Raw genomic sequence first — 18,877 nt, forward strand, 5'->3', positions numbered from 1 at the left:
CTATTAACCAGCGTAGTGCTTTGAGCATTGGACTACATCACTGACACCAGAGTTCAAATTCCTGCTTGAGCATAAAAAACCAACTGGGTGACCTTGAGCAAATCACATTCTCTCAGCTTCAGAGGATGGCAATGACAACCCCTCCCTATGAGAAAACCTGCCAAGAAAACCCTAAAATTGGGTTGCCTTAGGGTTGCCATAAATAAAAAATGTCTTGGAAGCACACAGCAACAAAAACAACATACTGCATTTTGTATTCTGCTATCTGGAATTGCAATGAAATAAGCAGTGATATTGATGTCATGAGGGACAGGGTTGGAAGGACTTGATTCAGATATTCCCAAGAAAGATAAGAGTTGAAGACATCATCTGGAAAAATCCATGAAGAACAGTATGAGAAGCCTCACATATTTCCCATGTAATCTGTGAAACCAACAGAGAGGCACAGGGTAGGAAGAAGAGAAATCCTACCAAAGTCAAAGACAGAAGTCCCTTGATACCACTTAGCTGAAGGCATATACAGTGGTACCTCGGGATACGAATTACCCAGCTTACGAATTTTTCGGGATACGAAAAAATCCCATAGGGATTTATTGTTTCGGGTTACGAACGTTTTTTCGGGTTACGAAAAAACGGCGGCGCTGTTTAAATGGAGCCGCGGCAGAGCCACGGCTTTTTTCCCCATTAGCGCCTATGGCAATTCGGGTTACGAAGGTTTTTCGGGTTACGAAATTAGCCGCGGAACGAATTAATTTCGTAACCCGAGGCACCACTGTATTAGCCTAATGCTCCTGGCAGGGGTATAGCATGGTCAGAATGAAGCCTGGGAGGAAATCTGGCATCCAGTCATAGAATTATAGAATCATAGAATCATAGAGTTGGAAGAGACCACAAGGGCCATCCAGTCCAACCCCCTGCCATGCAGGAAATCCAAATCAAAGCATCCCCGACAGATGGCCATCCAGCCTCCGTTTGAAGACCTCCAAGGAGGGAGACTCCACTACACTCCGAGGGAGTGTGTTCCACTGTCGAACAGCCCTTACTGTCAGGAAGTTCCTCCTAACGTTGAGGTGGAATCTCTTTTCCTGCAGCTTGCATCCATTGCTCCAGGCCCTAGTCTCTGGAGCAGCAGAAAACAAGCTTGCTCCCTCCTCAATATGACATCCCTTCAAATATTTAAACAGAGCTATCATATCACCTCTTAACCTTCTTTTCTTGGGGCACTACCACTTCAGAGCAACAATAAGTGTGATTTGGTGAACTCAGAAGGCACTTGAAGTTCAGTAATGAGGAAGCAATAGTTATATGTCACTGATAAACTGGCTGCGGTTGGGGAAATGTGAACTATGTTTGTTAAATTGCTTCAAAAATGGTAAACTCTAAAGATGGGTCTAATTTGATAAACAGCTGGTTGAGCTCTAAATTAAGAGTCCTTTCTAGCAGTGTATGCCAAGTAAAACAAGAAAATTTGGAGTAAAAAGTGTGGAGCTTTTAGGATGCTAAGAAATTAAATGTCTTTGAATAGAGACATTTACCTGGCACACCATGGGATGCCTAGCCAGGTTACAGTGCGGTGACTACATCTTTGCTTGTTGGTGGAATGGGAAAACATCAGAAGTAGCCTCCCCACTCCTTGGCCACAGTCAGGTTCCACAGTTCTGAGTTCCACAGCCTCAGAGCAGACACCTGGCTTCCATGTTCCCATTAAAATGCACCTCCAGTGATTACAAGCTGAAAACCCTCTAATTTTAATTCCATTATGGCCTTTATCGCCTATCTAAAAAAACAACAACCCTCATATGGTGTTTTATTATTTGACCACATTCTACAGTATTCATGTTCTAATCTGTGCAGAAAATGGAACAGAGAATGATGCATGATTTGCAGAAAATAATATATAATAAACTGAGCTACAGAAAAAGAAAGGAGGAATCCTGGGTTTAATTGTTGAGCAGAACATTACAATTACCCAGGCTTTTCAACATACAGCATTTGAATCGAGCCAGACTACTTAATAAGATTATAAATTGCCAATCTTTCTGGAAAAAAAAAAAGAAAAGAAAATTGTTATGGATAGTTTTCAGTGATTTTATTGGGTAGACTCACATGTTGAAATATGAAACTAGGAAGATCTGCTTGCACAGCTATTCTTTGAAAAGGAAATCCCATTCTATAGTCTCAATACTCTCTGTATCCAGCCTGTGTGTCAAACTTCTCCTTACCTAACACATTTTATTTTGCTATTTCTATTGGTTGTTAATTAAATTTACTGTATTTTGAAAAGCAGAATACAGGACACATTTACTAACTACTTTGAACCACTGATTGTGATGACTCTCATTTTAAATACTTTATAAATTCCAGGCATTTGTAAAAGGAGTCATTGCTCCTCAGTTTAAAAAGTAGGAAGGATGAAGGAAGATAATAATTTGGGGGGGGGGGAGAAACAAGATGTTATTCCTAAAGGACTAAAGGTGAAAAATCCACTAGAGACAACATATCACACAAATTACAGTGACATGTTCTGCCACCTCCTCTCCAGGAAACTACTTAACCATCCTATCAGCATCCTAACCATCAAACAAGAAAAGTTCAAAAAGATAATCTGAGATTTGGAACTACATGTACAGGACCTCCTGCCCTCTTACACAACAGAACACTAGACAGAATTTCTTCAGAAAAAGAAAAAAACGCTTATGCGATATAGTTTGCTTCTCTAAAGCAAAAGAAAAGAAACTACCTTTTACTAAAGGCCTCAATGGGCAATAATATTATAAACCTTTCCAGCTACACACAAAGCCACATAGAGATGTTTGCCCTCTCATGAGGGCTATCCTTTGGTCCTTCAAAATCTACACACACAATTCAGTTCTGTGGTGACCTGGAGGCTTCTTCCACCATCTATGACTCAAGGAATATTTCAGGGAGAGTAAACTGACACTAGTCAGAACAACAGCTCACAAGCTTCAGTCTACACCACAAGACAATGGTCACTGCACAAACACACAAGAATATATTTGCAAGCACTATAGAAAGAAGATCTATATAAGAAAAGACAAAGACAAACAAAAGATCTTCTACAAAAAGAAAAACTCTACATGAACCACTTCAGAAGGCTGGAACATGAAATTAGATCTCTATAGAATGCTTTCATCACTGTGCTCAAACTGAAATAATGAACAAGAGACACAATTTACTGCACAATCTCAGCTGTATGGAATAAGATGCCATCCACAGTCTCAGAAACAATCCTAACATTATTATACGACACACAGACAAATGGGGAGCTGTGATAATCATGAATAAGTCAGACTACATAAGGAGGCTGAGAGACAACTGAAAAATACAACATTTTTACAGAATCCTGTCCAAAGATCCCACTGATAAATATCAGAAGGAACTACACAGAGACTTCTCTACTGAAGAATAGAGCAGGGCACACCCCAGGAACCCAAACTGAGCATCTTCTGTTTGCTACCTAAGCGACATAAGACAATTCAGGAAGACTGATTGTCTCAAGCGATAGAATCCTGACTATTGGGATATGAACTCACTTCTCAGGCCATATGCCACCAAGCTACATGAAGGATATAACTGATTTCCCCAAGGAAACTAGAGTCCATCTACAATCTCCCAGAGAACACCATCCTAGCCACTATGGATGCAGAATCCCTATACACCAACATCCCACACCAAGATGGACTACAAACCATCAAGAATACCATCTTGAATGAGGCTAAAGCAGAATAGCAGAAAGATAAACCACTGAACTGAATTATATTCTCAAATTCCAATTCTTTAGTTGAGGTATGAACAAAGACAATAGCTTCATGGCACATTACATGTATTAATACTACTGCACATGCAACAAAAGGAATTTTCTTGGAGGGAATTTTGAATACTGGAAAACTGACTTTCAGTAAGCAGATTTATTGCTTTCATGCATTAACACTAACTGAACACTATGAAAACATGAAGGACCTGTATCACATTACACTTCCATTTGAAAATTTAGGGCATGTGTCATCTTTCTAGATCCTATTACATTCCGTCCCATTCTCACAATTGTGTAAATATGCTTTGTACCTCAGCATTTATCATTCTGTACTGCATCTGAAGAAATGGGTTTTTATCCATGAAAGCTCATGCAAAAGACAAGTTAGTCTTAAAGGTGGTGCCACATTTATTTTCCTTTCTTTTCTTTTTTTCCTTTTCCCCTCCTCCTTCCTTCCTCGTTTTTATGCTGCATGACTACTTTTTTGAATGCTCCTAAGTTGAGTCAGTCCAACAAACAAGATAAACTTTCCTGGTGGCTGGGCATCATCCCTGAACATTGGCAGAAGGATTTTCATCTCTCCAAACTCTTCTTTCCTGACAGGCCTTCCTTTTAAGATGGAGGAAGATGATGGCACTGGTGAGGACAATGGTGGCAATAGTCCTCACCCATATGGAAGCTGGTATGTTACTCAGTGAGTCCCATGGGGACTGTTTTACAGTCTTCCCTCACCCATCTTTAGCATAGCATGTCCCTTTACCTTTTCTTCAGAGTTCTGCTACCTGATCGTTTGCTTTTTCCAGGCCATACATCCATACAATGAAAATCTGGACATTGTAAAAATCCACCTGGACAAAATTTTTAGTTCTGAATAAGAGAGCATGTCCTGGATTTGTACCTGAGCATTTATGTCCTGGAGGACATAAGGTAACCCAATGATAATATAGGTTTTTTATTTAAAAATATATATGTAACATAATTTTAAAGCTTATCATTTGTGAATAAGCCTTATCAATTTTATTAGGACACAAATAAACAAGTCAGAATTACCCCCTGACTGGGCTGACACTACCAGGCACATGGAGGTGGTTGTCTCAGGAACAAGGTCTGGATAGCATGAAAGGACAACAAATAACTAATTATTTTGCTGTTTCTTGTTACACCAGAAGGAGAAAGAGGGGCTTGCACGAAAAACCAAATTAACTTGGCTGATTTTAAGTTTTGTGCACCTAGACTTAGTGGCTGGGGTGGGGGCATCACTGGTTGCTCGCCTCAGAGCAACATCATGGGTTGATCTCTTCATGCTATCTTGTATTAGCTTTGTTGTCTGAACATTTTTGTCATTTAGAATCAACAGAAGGCCTTGGAAAGGAGAATAGTTAGAAAAGGCACAGATAAGCAGCCCAAAGGATCTTGCTGTATGAGCTTAGCTTAGCGCACAGTAAAATAAAGCGACTTACCGCTCCCGAATTCAAGCCAAATTCGGACTGCCCTGGTTTTATCGCATGCTTTTGCCTCCGAAACCACCATCTGGGTACAGCCGCCCCTTTCTGCCCTGGATGGAGGCCGCAGCAGACAAATGGCATGGCCTCCGGGAGGCCTAAAAAGAACCATCTCCCGGCTGGTTCTTTTTATACTGTGTGTGGGGCATGATCGGTGTGCTTGCATGTGATCATGATGTCCACATGGCACGGTGCTGTTTGGACACTACACTGCACGGATGTCATCATTGCGCACCCCTTGTGGACAAGAGCGCGACAAGATGGTTCCCGTGCACCTATAGTAGGGCTGGGTGTGTGTGGATTCCCAGTCCAACCTAACTCTAATTTTGGCCGCAGGCCGATGCAAAGCACTGGTCTGTACTGGGCCTAACTTCAGTTCTATAACATGACCACTCTTCAGTTTTGTTTTGTTTTTCATCGGATGACATTTTGCAAAAGGTATTTGTCAAAGGAAGTAACTAGAGGAAATCCCCCAGTAAGTTAGAGTAAACTATTTTTTCATTCTCAAGGGTGGGCAGACATGTGTCTGTGGTGTGTTATCAATGGTTTAACACTAAAATTATAATTTTTAGGTTTTTTGGGCTATGTGGCCATGTTCTAGAAGTGTTTATTCCCGACGTTTCACCAGCATCTGTGGCTGGCATCTTCAGAGAATGCTGATATGGAAGAGAGTTGGGTATGTGTGTACACACACACACACACACACACACTATGTGACCCTGGGAAGGGAGAAGTGATTTCCATGTTAATTTGTGTATTGTTATGTTCTTGATGGCAAGGCCTCAGGCTGGAGGCTGCACCTTTGGGGCTGTTTGTACAGCTCCAAAGTGAATGATTTTTCCTCACAACAGTTTTATTTATTTTATTTTTAATTTTATTAAATATCTGATATTTATTGAAATTTAAAAATTAATACATTCATTTTAACTATATATGGTTGATTTAGCTTATCCAACAATCCTCAAACTTCCCCTACCATGGCTTAACGAAGCTAATTGACTTTCTTTTAAATCCTGATTTATTTATAATTTCTTGTCATATTTAGCAATTAGATAAATACCAATAGAAAGAAACACTGTACCTATCCATATATCAATATATATATATAGCAAATATACTGTATATACTGAATACACAATGAGTAAATCAAGTACTCTAAATATAACTAGACAGTTATAAATTACATGTCTAATCTAAACTTTATAATCCATCCATTAATGTTTCACTACTAATATACTTAGAGTTAAAACTCTCTATATTTCTATAAACTTTCACCACAATATTACCTCATTGGCGGGTTACAAACGTCCCTCAAGGGGCCGTTTTCCCGCCACCGCCATTCGCTGCGTAGGGAAGCCCCAGCTGCCAGACCGCGAGGCTTCCCCGCGCAGCAAAAAAGGAGCGGCGAAATGCCGCTCCTTTTTGGAACGCGGAAGTGGCGCCGCGAGGGGTGGAGTGCGTCCTCGCGACGTCACTTCCGCCGCGACACGTCTGGACGCACAGCATCCAATACGTCAACATGGCGGCGCCCATGTGGATGGGCACCGCAAAAAAGTACGCGCTCCGCGCGTACTGGGAGAAAGGGCTGTCAGGAAGGTAAGAACCTTCCTAACCCTAATACGGCCCTTCCTAACCCTAGTACACGCAGAGCGCGTACTTTATGGCGGTTTGTAACCCGCCATTGTTCCTTAATAAAGTTTCTTATCAACACCAGGTACCTATTTCCACTGTTGGTGGCCATGCAAAAAGGAAAAAAATAAAAATAAAAATAAAAATTGGAGTTTGATTTCCCAAACAATAAATAAAATATTAAAAATAAATTTGGCAATGAAACTGGGGTATATGCCCTTAGGTATATTTGAAGATGAGACAGAAAAAAAGTACAGTAAGGTCTTATTTTATTTAACTACAATGACTAGAATACTCTTTGTGCAAAAATGGAAAACATATGCCAGGGGTAAAAGAATGGTTGTTTAAATTATATTATATTATAGAGATAACAGAATTAAGAGATATGTTAGAAGATAATCCAACGAAGGATGACTCAGAATGGGGCTTGATAAAAAAGAGGCAACAGTTTTAGATAACAAAAGAGTAAGATTATATAGTGTTGGAACTGGAGATCCACTGACCATTGTAATAGACAGAGGAGCTGTGGGCTTTCTTTCCTAAAATAAGGCTAGATAAGCATCAGTCAGAGATGGTTTAGTCATGACAAATCCTGCCTCTTTGACATAGACGATCATTAAATTCTTCCACTTCCATGATTATCTTCTCAAGAAATGCAAATATTGCTGCTTGGTCTCCTGAATCAATACTTTAAAGACAGTTTTATCTCTTGAGATGCCACTAGTAGCATAATTGTCATTACATGCACACTGGCTTGCAGCAGCCATAGTGTGCATTAATATTAAGACATTTAGTAACAGTCTGTTACGAAGCTGTGGTTTCAGCATGACATAAAGACCCATGCACCCTGAACAAACACTAAATACGGAAGATGTTTTCACAAATTAATTCAGGTCATAGTAAAACACAGTGATTCTTTTATCATTATACACTTCCTGGACACAGAAGTGCCAAAAATATTAGACAATAAGAGATATGAAATTCTCTCAAAAACATGCTCTTGCCAGTTTGAGACAGAACAGACACAGTATTCACAAACATGTTCTTGCAATAAGTACTTTATGCTGAGTGTCACAAATAAATTATGCAACTACTATTACAGAAGCTGAATTTAACTCCTCAGACAGGCAATATTAATCCTCAACAGGGAAATTCTATTCCTCTTTACTCTAAATGTGAGTTGAAATACAGGTTCATCACATCTTAGATCTTAGTTTGTAAATGTAAAAGGTCAACTGAAATTATTTATGACCTTCACTTGAAAAGGTAAAGCTATTATGGAAAGCTTTAAAGGCAGGTATGAAAATGCAGATGCACCTATTTGCTTTCACAATTATCAATTATTTCTAGCTCTTCCTCATTTGTTCAAAACATATAAAAGAAACAGAAGGCCTGGATATTGGTGACGATTAGAAATGATGGGTTGGTTTCAATCAGTTTCTCATTTTTCCAGTGTTAAATTTCTGTCTATCTGTTTCTGGATCAATCTGAATTTAAAGAAAGCCTGCAGGAATGTTTTGGTGCATTCTCAGGTCCATTTTCTCCAATATATGTTCTTTTACCTAAACTTCATTAATATATAACTCCTTATATAAAGATTTTTTTTAATAAAAGATGCTCAACAATATGCACATTTCTGTATGCATTTTTAACTGAAACATGGTATTGTAAGATTTAGAAAATGTACATTTTGAAGCATAACTTTGGTTCACGTGCTGGTTCCAGAATTGCAAAACAGGTATATAAACAATTTGTTTTCCTCACTAACTGCTCTTACACAAACTCAAATGCTGGTTTGAGGACAGAAAGGAAGTAAGGATGCTCCAAATTTTGGTGAGGGTCATTCTATGCCTCCATCTCTATCTATGGCGGCTGTTGCTTCTGGTAAGTTTATTGTAGAGCTGGGTCTGCAAGAGGCCTGCTTTTCCAAAATCAAAGGACACAATAGACTCGTGGGTAAATGGAAAATTATCCCTCCCACCCATATTCTTGACTTCTCCTTCATCTTCAAGGGCATTGCTATGAAGAAAGAAAGATCATGACCAGGGACATATCTAGACTGATTAGAATGGCCAGAAAGTCCTATATTTTGTTTCTGTTCTTTCCAGTTTTATTTTGTAGATCCATACACATTTTGTTTATCCCAGAATATTTCCCCATAACTCCTGATATGATAGATGCTTTTTATACCAGCTCCCCAGATTGGCCCATTTGAACCCAATTAAAAATGTGAAAGAACAAGAACAAAATCTGTGAATTTTCAGTTTGGATGCACCCTTTTCCTCCACACCAGGTTCTTCCCAGAATAGGGAAGGCATTAAAATGATGATGAGTGAGATGGGGAAGAGATTTGGGAGAGGGGAGGGTGAGGGGAAGATGAAGGATTCCATTCATTCATCCAATTTTCATTCCAAGCAGAGAGCAGAAAATGGGCAGCTTTTTATTTGGCAGGGTAAAATCCTATTCCAGTCTGAGTTGCACAGACGAAGGAATTTTGCCTGCCTGAATTCCTCTGTAAGTGGTATCATATATACTCGAGTATAAGTCGACCTCATGTATAAGTCAAGGTCAGGTTTTGGGGCCAAAATTAAGGACTTTTATGTGACCCATGAATAAGTCAAGGGTAAAACTTGAGACAGCCAGATTGAGGAGGAGGCTTGAGGGGCGAGCGCTTGCCCTTCCTCCCCCTCCTCAGTCTGGCTGTCCCCTCAGGAGACAGCCAGACTTAGGAGGAGGCTTGAGGAGCAAGCCTATTAACCCATATATGTCAACCAAGTGTTTTGGGGTCAATTTTGGGGCATACATTTCTTCACTTATAGTTGAGTACATATGGTACTCTGTAAGGATTTTCTTTGTCTTGAAGAACACCTTAAACTGTATTTTCATAAATCCAGGTCGAACTGAAGTAATGTACTGGTAGTACAGATTTTATCATATGCCACTTCTTAATAGTGGAGATTTTTCTTGCTGGTTGAAGGAATTTTCATGAGGATAAGGAAATACATGAACAGAGAAGGTGTATCACTGTTAGAAAAGAGCTGCTGAACCTAACATTTCATTTTGTTCCAGGAAGACTCAGGCTTCATTCCCACTACAGTTTAAACCGGATCATGATTTGATTTGATCTGGTATAAAAGTGCATGGTTCCCACTTAATCTGAATTGCTGAAGTGATTCAGAAAGCGGGGCCATGCTTTTGACCCGTTTAACCCACATCAAAAAGATACTTTTTTCCAGGTTATTTGGGCTGAATTGATTTATTTTGAGATAAATAGATTCAGCCCAGGTGGGAACCAGGCAGATTCGACCAGCCCCGGCAGTCCCAGCTTCCTGGCCTCCCTCTCCTCTGTCCTCTCGGTCTCTTCTTACCTCCTCTGCCCCGGCCTTCTTTTCCTGTCTTCCACGCTGGCCTGGTCCTGTCCAATGGGCAACTGGGAGCTCTGGGCATCCCTTGGGGCTGGAAGACCCGGGGAGGAAGGGAGGCCCAAATGCCACTCCAACAGAAGGGTCTCTGGGGCCTGGCTGGGTGATCTCTGGGACCCTTCCCTCTTCCTCCGCTTCAGACCTTGCCATGCCAGACCAGTGACCAGAGAAGGACAAGGAGGCAAGAAAGGCATCATTCTCTAGGCATATAGCCCTGACCGAGGCCCCTGAGGAGTATCTTGGAAGGGCAGCCGAGGGGGCTGTGGAGGAGGAGGAGTACCGCCGCCTTGACTGGAGGCTCTGCTGAGAGGCAGAGGGCCTGGTCCAGCAGTGGGCATTGCTTGGGGTGCAGTGGGAGGAGCAGGACCGATGCCTCTGGGAGCTCCACTGGAAACTGGATACCACACAGCAGCAGCAGGAGCAGCAGGAGCAGCAGCACCGGTGCCGGACCACGGAATGCTTTTGGCAGGGGCAGCTGGCCTCCAGGGAGTGGATCTAGGCCCCAGAGGATGACGAGGTGGATCAGAAGGCAGAGGCGACCCAGTGGATGGAGGATGGCAGCCGGTCCCTCTGGAGGGAGAACTGGGAGCTGCACCAGGAGCTGGAGTGGCTGGTCTGGCAGGCACGGGAGTTGGAGGTGCGGAAGGACCCTCCTGGAGGAGAGGGTCAGGTGGCTGTGGAGGGCTTCCCCTAGGATTTGGCCAGAGGTGGAGAAGGGGTAGTGGTGGCCGGGAGGGTGAGTCTCAGGGGTGGGGGTCACAGTATCTGGTGTCCAGAGCCAGTGAAGCCAGAAAAGGTGAGGGAGGGCCAGAGGGTAGCTCTCTGGGAAGCGCGCCATTGATCACTTGGCCAGAATATCTGGGGGGGACGCAAGGGAGGCCAAGGAGAGAAGTGCGGCCCTCTCCCAGGGCTTGGTCTGGATCCAAGGACTGGACGCTGGTGCAGCCGGCCTGTTCTCCAATGCAAATATAGTGGGAACCACGATCCGATTCCGAATCGATTCATTGATTCAGATTGGAAAACAATTTTTGTGTAAGTGGGAATGAGGCCTCAGTGGGCAGATTTAGTCTCATACTCTGAGCTAGGCCAATGATCACACACAGATGATTTTCAAAAGCCAAATGTTCAATATCAGATTATTTAATAGTGCTTTATTATGTTTAGGTTCATCTACAGAGGGATGTCTATTGGATAAAATGTTTCCTTTGATCCTTAGTAGAGAAATTTTGGTCCCTACAATGATATGATTGCGTGACAAGGCCCTATCATAGAATCATATAGAGAAATCAGCAGGGGAATAGACTGCCTCAGAGGATAGTGAGTCACATTCATTTGAGGTCTTTAAACAGAGGTTGGATGGGCATTTTTCAGGAGTGCTTTAATTGTGCATTCCTGCATGCTAGGTGATTGGACTAAATGCCCTTGACAGTCTCAAAGTTCTATATATGTGCAGGCTATCTGACACATCATTGCTTTCTATAATTATCTTAGGATCCTTGGAAGAGGCCTTCTCACAATTACCCCATCCTCATAAATCCATCTGGTAAGGAATCGTGAGAAGTATGGATAATGCCATAATCAGTCTCCTCCCATGAGAGACTAGTCTGGGTCCCTTTCTCCTATCCTTTCGCTAGCCGCTAAATTCCTTATTATTTATACATATTTTTCTGATTAATGAATTGGGCAAAACGGCTTTTAAGGATGTGTGTGAACTGCATTTTATGGGTATTTTTTAACATGATAGGCAAGTTATATATATTATATTATATTATATCATATCATCAGGTTTTTAGTTGTATTTTATTTTAGCCTTGTAAGATACCTTGGCCCTTGTTGGGATATAAATTTAAAGAATAGATTTTTAAAATAAAATAAAATAAAATAAAATAAAATTTAAAACATTTTTGGTACTATTTTAAAACCAAAAACGACATTATGACATTTAGAAAAAGGTATACTGTTTATACAGTATATTTCTTTGGAAGGTCCAGTTTGCAACCAAGTTTGCCAAGATCAAATCCCTCAAGCATTAATTATGGATGTATAGTAGTCATGATGGATGTATGTTTGCAGCACTATCAAAGGTATATGCCTGTGTATATCACTTACAATAATATTATTGCATTCATGTCTCACTTGTGGGTATCTCGTAGGCAGCTAATTGGCCACTGTTTGGTTTTGGCTTATGTCAGATATGTGGTATATCCCAGGACTTCAGAAATGGATCTCCTTGTAAAATATTATAATGAATTGCTAGTTTTGGAATTAGAAATGTTTGATTTCTTCATATTTTTTGTAAAATTTATTTATAAACCAATCAGTTCCTGGTAATTTATTATTTTTAATCTTGATGATTGCTCTATCACTTCAGTTAATATACTGGAATTTATACGCTAGTAGTGTCTGTCACTAATTTGAAATATTATTGAATTATTTGGGTAGCCATGGTTTTTACTTTCAGAGAGAAGTTCTGGCATTACAGAAGTTTGAATATTATGTATGAAGATGTGAATAAATATTTATAGATCCTCCAAACTGGTTTGCTATCTTCTGACTCTATTACTGGGGATGTGTTTTTCCAAAGCTTTTGTTCCAATTAGTTAGCTATTATTTTTGAATGTTCATTACCAAATTCATAGTACTGTTACTGAAGATACAAAGGGAAGTAACTGTTTTATTTGATACCAGAATTTTAAATTTGGTTCTCTTTTGTATTAGCTTTACATATGTTTTAGTCCCACCTATTGTTTTATGTTGGGGTTCAAAAGTATCAATATCATTTATACGTTTTTCTTGAGAACTTATTATTCTTTTAAAGTACTGAATAGTTACTTGACAAATACCACAGAATACATTTTTCATTTTTATCTCATATAATTGCAAATGAAAGGTCAGCTCTTTTGTTTGTATCAAAATATTGAAATATTTCTTGCTGTAGTTTAGATACTCTTGGATTGTGCTGGGAAAAGATTGGGTTAAGTCTTCAGCCTAGATTCCTCAATCGTAGGTTTGTCTAATTCCAATTAAAGGGAAGGTAGATTGAACAGTGGTCTGAAACTGGATTTCAGACTCAGCTGGACTAGATAATCATCCCATGTAATCCAGTATGGCCCTTCTTATATTCTTACTCCAACACCACACCATTTAACAGACCTCCATATATAGCTATTAAGGTGGTTTGTGAACTTGCTCAGATTTCTTTTATGTCACATGCTAAAAATCATACACATGTATGGCAAGCAGTTAATTCTTGATAACTACCTCCCCTAATTGTGTATTCACAAACACTGTTGAAAATCAAGTTCTTTCCACCATGATGACAATTGAGAGGGCATGAGTGTGTGTGTGTGTGTGTGGGGGGATTATTTTCTGTTTAATTATTCTAAATTATCTTTTTAAAAGGATGGAAAGGAGATTATGGAATAAATGAAGAGATAATGGAATTAAGAATTTTGCTTCCTTTCCCAACCTAATATATTTGACTCTATACTGACTGCTCATATTTCTTCAAGGCATTTCATTACAAGATACATAGGCATGTTCACTGCCTGTTAGCTCTGCTTTCTTCCCCACCATCTGGATCAAGCAACTGGGAGGGGAGCCATGTTAACCGGAAGTCCACCACAGTGCAATTTTTGTATCTTTTAACAATTGTGCTTTTAAAAGTAATAATAAAAGGGGGGAGTTTAATGGTTTTGAGTAAACAATTCACACTAGGTGCATCCAGTTTGATTAAAAAGACCAAAAAGTCCCAGATTTAGTTCCTGTTTTTTTTTCATATTTATTTTGCAGATCCACACACATTTTGTTTATCCCAGGCATTTGCTCCTCAATGTTTGCCCCCCAGTGCAACCAAAGACTTTTTATATCACTCCCCAGGTCAGATTATTTTAACTCAGTATAAAATCAGAAAAAACAGGAGCAAAATCTCAGACTTTTCAATCAGTCTGGATGCACCCAATGTTATTTAGAATGGGTAGTAACACGCCTGCCATCATAACAAGATTTGGTGCAACCTTTCCCAACATGGTGCCTTCCTGATGTATTAGATATTACTCAGCAGCAGTGGAAACGTCAGGGCCATCAGAATTTGGTCCTCAAAAATTTGTAATGCTGGTAAAATTCTTAGGAGAACATCCAGTTCAAACAAATATTTTCCAGTGTTAAAAAAGAATCCTTTATCTTTACCTTCTAAGATAAACAATTCTTAGCAGGTTAGCATTGGAGTAACACAAGCTAAAATCCTATTAGTTCAATCAAGTGTGAACACACTATGAGCACATTAGTCTGATAATAATGTTCAGAACTGTCTCAAGAATAAACTACACACACTATAAAAATGAGTGTTCACCTTCAATTTTCCAGGCAAGAAATCCCTGTAATTGTTCTGCAGTTATTTGCACATAAAATTTCTATCTCATCCTCTATTTTTCATCTAGTTAAATAAAAAATCAACTATGAAAAATGAACAGTGAATTTCTATTAGATGGATTGCAAGGCTTGTATCTTTACACAGAATGATTACTTGGATTTTGCATCTTGCTGTGTGGAAGTTGTTGGGGCTATTTATTTATTTATTTATTAGATTTATATCTCACCTTTCTCTGAAAATGAGATTCAAGGCAGCTATATGAAGGAGAATTTACTGTAATTCCTTAGTGAGTTTTGTACCCAGATTGAATCTTATTTTCAAGTGCAAATATTCAGCCAACAGATGACTAAAAATTAAAATATTTTGACTGAACTTATTGGGAAACCTAGTTGTCAAAAAGTGAATATTTATAATACAGTGGTACCTCGGGATACGAAATACCCAGGTTACGAAATTTTCGGGATACGAAAAAATCCCATAGGGAATTATTGTTCCGGGTTACGAATGTTTTTTCGGGTTACGAAAAAACTTTTGGTGCTTTTTTCGGCTTTTTCGCACGGAATCGCGGCTTTTCCCCATTAGCGCCTATGGCAATTCGGCTTACGAAGGCTTTTCGGGTTACGAAAGCGGCCGCGGAACGAATTACTTTCGTAACCCGAGGCACCACTGTATACAGAGTGAGATATTTGGGGAGGGGAGACTGGATTTGGTTAGAAATCCTTCCAGTTTACTTACCTGTCATATACTGTGCTTGTTCAAATAAAGTGGCTAAAATGAGATTAAGAATCTTTTTAATTCTGCTTTTACACAAATAATGACTAGCTGTTATGAACTCACTCGAAAGGGACCCAGAAGGCAATAGTGAAATGGCAGATAACATATTATTTCAAAGAAATGAAGAAATGTGCTTACCAAGATTTGTTAGCATTTTACAATGTTAACCTGATTCTATGCTTTAAAAGTGCACATTGTTTGGTGTGGAAAAAGGGAAGGAAAAATAGGTCCATAGGAGCAGAGATGAATAGCATAAAAACATGCCAGGATACTACACTGAGACATAGTACTGGAAAAGGAAATTAAGAACTGAGCATTATTTCAGGTTATCCCAGCCCAACTATCTTCCATTGCTGTAGAAGGGCTACAGGCCTTGTGAAAATTGCAAGGGTTTCTGAAAACAGGAAGAACAAGGGGGTGACTGACAGACATACTAAGTACTTACTTTGGGTTCCCAGTGCCTGGTTTCTTCCTCCGGAATATGCTGAGGAAATTGTTGGACCTACATGGTGTCTTGCCATCCCCAACATGCATACGCACCACATCTGAAGTGGTGAAGGCACTGCGGACATTCCTCTCAGGCTTGGCAATGATGATGTACATCTTGGGTGTGAACATGCACCCCAAGGCTACTGTTACGCTCAGGCTCACTGCAAAACAAGTAGTGATGATCTTGTAGTTGCTCCCGAAGTATATAGGTACAAAGGCCAGCCAGATGATACACGTTGTGTACATAGTGAAGGCAATGTACTTGGCTTCATTGAAATTGGCGGGCACATTGCGGGTTTTGAAGGCATAGTAAGTGCAGCTCATGATGAGGAGTCCATTATAACCCACTGGGGCAACCACACCTAAGTTGCTGGTGTTGCAGATCAGGTAGACTTCCTTGATGCTGGGATAGGAAAGGATGGGGAAAGGAGGCTCCATGATGATCAGGGTTATCACCAATGTCAGTTGTACACTGATCAAAATGGAGGCAATAACTACCTGGGCCCAAGCACTCATGAATCGTGGCTTGCGAGTGCAAATTTTTTTCTTGCTCCCTGCCAGGATGCGTGCAATACGGTTGGTTTTAGTTACAAGTGCAGAGTAGCACATGGCAGAGGAAAGCCCCACGAGAAGGCGCTGGAGGTAGCATGAAGTGTCAGTGGGCTTAGCAATAAGGGTGAAAGGACAGATATAGCCCAGGAAGATCCCAGCAAGTATAATGTAGCAGAGTTCCCGGCTAGAGGATTTCACAACAGGGGTGTCCCTGTAGAGTGCAAAGATAAGGGTAACAAACATGGTGACCAGAATACCCAGGCAGGAGAAGACAACAGCCACAATCGACTCTATGTCACTCCATTGGAGATATTTTACAGGAATGGGTTCACAGCCTGCAGGGTACAGAAAAGAAACAGAATTAAAGAGATTAAAAAAGAAGAAGAAGAAAGGCAAGATGAAAGGTCTGCTCAGAAACTACAGAAAACCATGCTTATTCAGCAGAAATGCATGGTCTTTATTGCTATGCAAGCAAACAGATAAATTGTGTTCATGCAAGGAAAAGCAGACAAAAATGAAAATTTGTATAGAAAAAGTGAGGCATTTATTAATTTTTGGAAGAAATTAGAATTTGAGTAAAATAATTATTTCTAAAACATCTTTGTTTTAGTCAGGCTGCAGTTAGAGTATTAACTGGGGCTTGTTACAGGGACCACAGTACTCCCTTGTTACAGCAGCTTTACTAGCTGCCAGTGTGTTTTCACTGTGATGGTTATGGCATGTAGAACTCTAAACAAATTAGGTCCAAGCTATCTGACAGACAGACCATACCTCCATGCAGGGACGTAGCCAAGGGAGGGGGGTTCTTGGGGTCCGGACCCCCCCTTCCATTAGAAAAATGAATGGTGAGTGCTGCTGCACTGCCGCACTCAAGTCCCATTATAATGGTGGCACTTAGTCTGGAACCCCCCCCCCCTTCCTAAAATCCTAGCTACGTCCCTTTTCCATGTTTGAACATAACTAGGCCTGAGAAACTCTGGAAATGAAATTCTCAGTCGTATCCACTTCACAGGCTAAACTGTTAGGATGGGAGATACTGCTTTCCCTTTGACTGCCCCTAGGCTCTGGAAGTCTGTTTTAGGGAAACTAGAGTGGTCCCTTATTTGCAGTCCTTTTGCTGGCCAGCAAAACTTTTTATTCGAATGAACCTTTATCAACTGGATGGCTTGAAATCCATGGGCCAAATAAAGTGCCTTCCAGCTGCTTTGGGGGGCATGTTGTTTAGATGACTCATGCCCCCAAAGTGGCTGGAAGCCACACCAAGGCTGCACTTGTGAAGCAAGAGCTGGATCTTCCGGGCTGTGTACTTCAGACCAATGTTTCCTTAAAAAGGTCTTTTAGGGGAAAGCTCTATTGTTTTTATTGTTCTAACTGCTTTTATTATTTTAAAATGTATATTTTAATTTTTTTTAAAACACACACACATTTGGTAGTTTGTTATAGCCCTCCCAGATATAAAGGCAGACTGCAACGATAATCTGCCTATAACCCTCCCACTGTCAAAATGCTCTAAAGGCAGAGGATCTTGTCTGATCTTGGAAATTAAGCAGGGTTAGGCTTGGCTAGTACTTGGATGTGAGGCTGCCAATGAAAATCAGGTGTTATAGGCTATATTTTGGAAGGGATCACTGGCAATGTCTCCTCTGAGTATTTCTGGCCTAACAAAACACTTTGAAATTCATGGGATTGCCATAAATCAACAGGCAACTTGAAGGCACATATACACACATAACTCTGTCAGTTATAAATGCCTGTTTTTATTCCCTGAGGTTTTTTGCTGGCATGATCATCTGGACTCATGACCCGTTAATCAACAGATGCAGAACAGTTTTACCTCTATTCAATTGCTAGCCCCAGCTAGGATCAGTTTAACTGATTGTCAAATGATAAGACAATACTGATGTAAATCCCATTGATTCAATGGGTCTACTCTAGCTGGGACTTGCAATTGAATTGATGCCTTTATCTGCTTGTATTGCTTTGCTTTTAAGGGTCACTACATTTTGTTCTTTTAATGTGTTATGCTGAATTGCCAGGGTTAAATGCTAACATATTTGGCTAACAATAGTGCGTTCCCGACGGGCCCTACTGGGCGCCGTCGTTACATGCGAGGGGACGGCGCTTCCTGTATAGGGGCCATTTTGATGAGGGCGTCAAAATGGCAGCGCCCTATACAGATGGGTGCCGCCATTTTGACGTGACGGACGCCCAGCGTCCGCACATCTTGGCACCCTTGTGAAGCTGCAAGGGCACCATTGGTGCTTTATGACGTCACAACAGCGCCACAAGAAGCCGCTTTTTGCAGCTTCTTTTTGCTGCGTAGAGGAGCTGTGCGGTTTGTCCGCTGCAGCTCCTTTGTGCA

The 18,877-nt window shown here is 40.6% G+C and overlaps 1 protein-coding gene across 2 annotated transcripts in view; it reads right to left on the reverse strand.

Moving 5' to 3' along the window:
* The window catches only part of GRM1 (glutamate metabotropic receptor 1), a 267,824-nt gene that overhangs the window by 38,978 nt on the left and 209,969 nt on the right, over positions 1 to 18,877 (reverse strand). For both annotated transcript variants that reach the window (XM_042446117.1, XM_042446118.1), the window contains exon 8: positions 15,920 to 16,850. In XM_042446117.1, the coding sequence (XP_042302051.1) occupies positions 15,920 to 16,850 (931 nt within the window). The remainder of the gene's footprint in view (positions 1 to 15,919; positions 16,851 to 18,877) is intronic.

Source organism: Sceloporus undulatus, chromosome 1 (assembly GCF_019175285.1).
Source record: "Sceloporus undulatus isolate JIND9_A2432 ecotype Alabama chromosome 1, SceUnd_v1.1, whole genome shotgun sequence".
In the NCBI taxonomy this organism is placed as follows: domain Eukaryota; kingdom Metazoa; phylum Chordata; class Lepidosauria; order Squamata; family Phrynosomatidae; genus Sceloporus; species Sceloporus undulatus.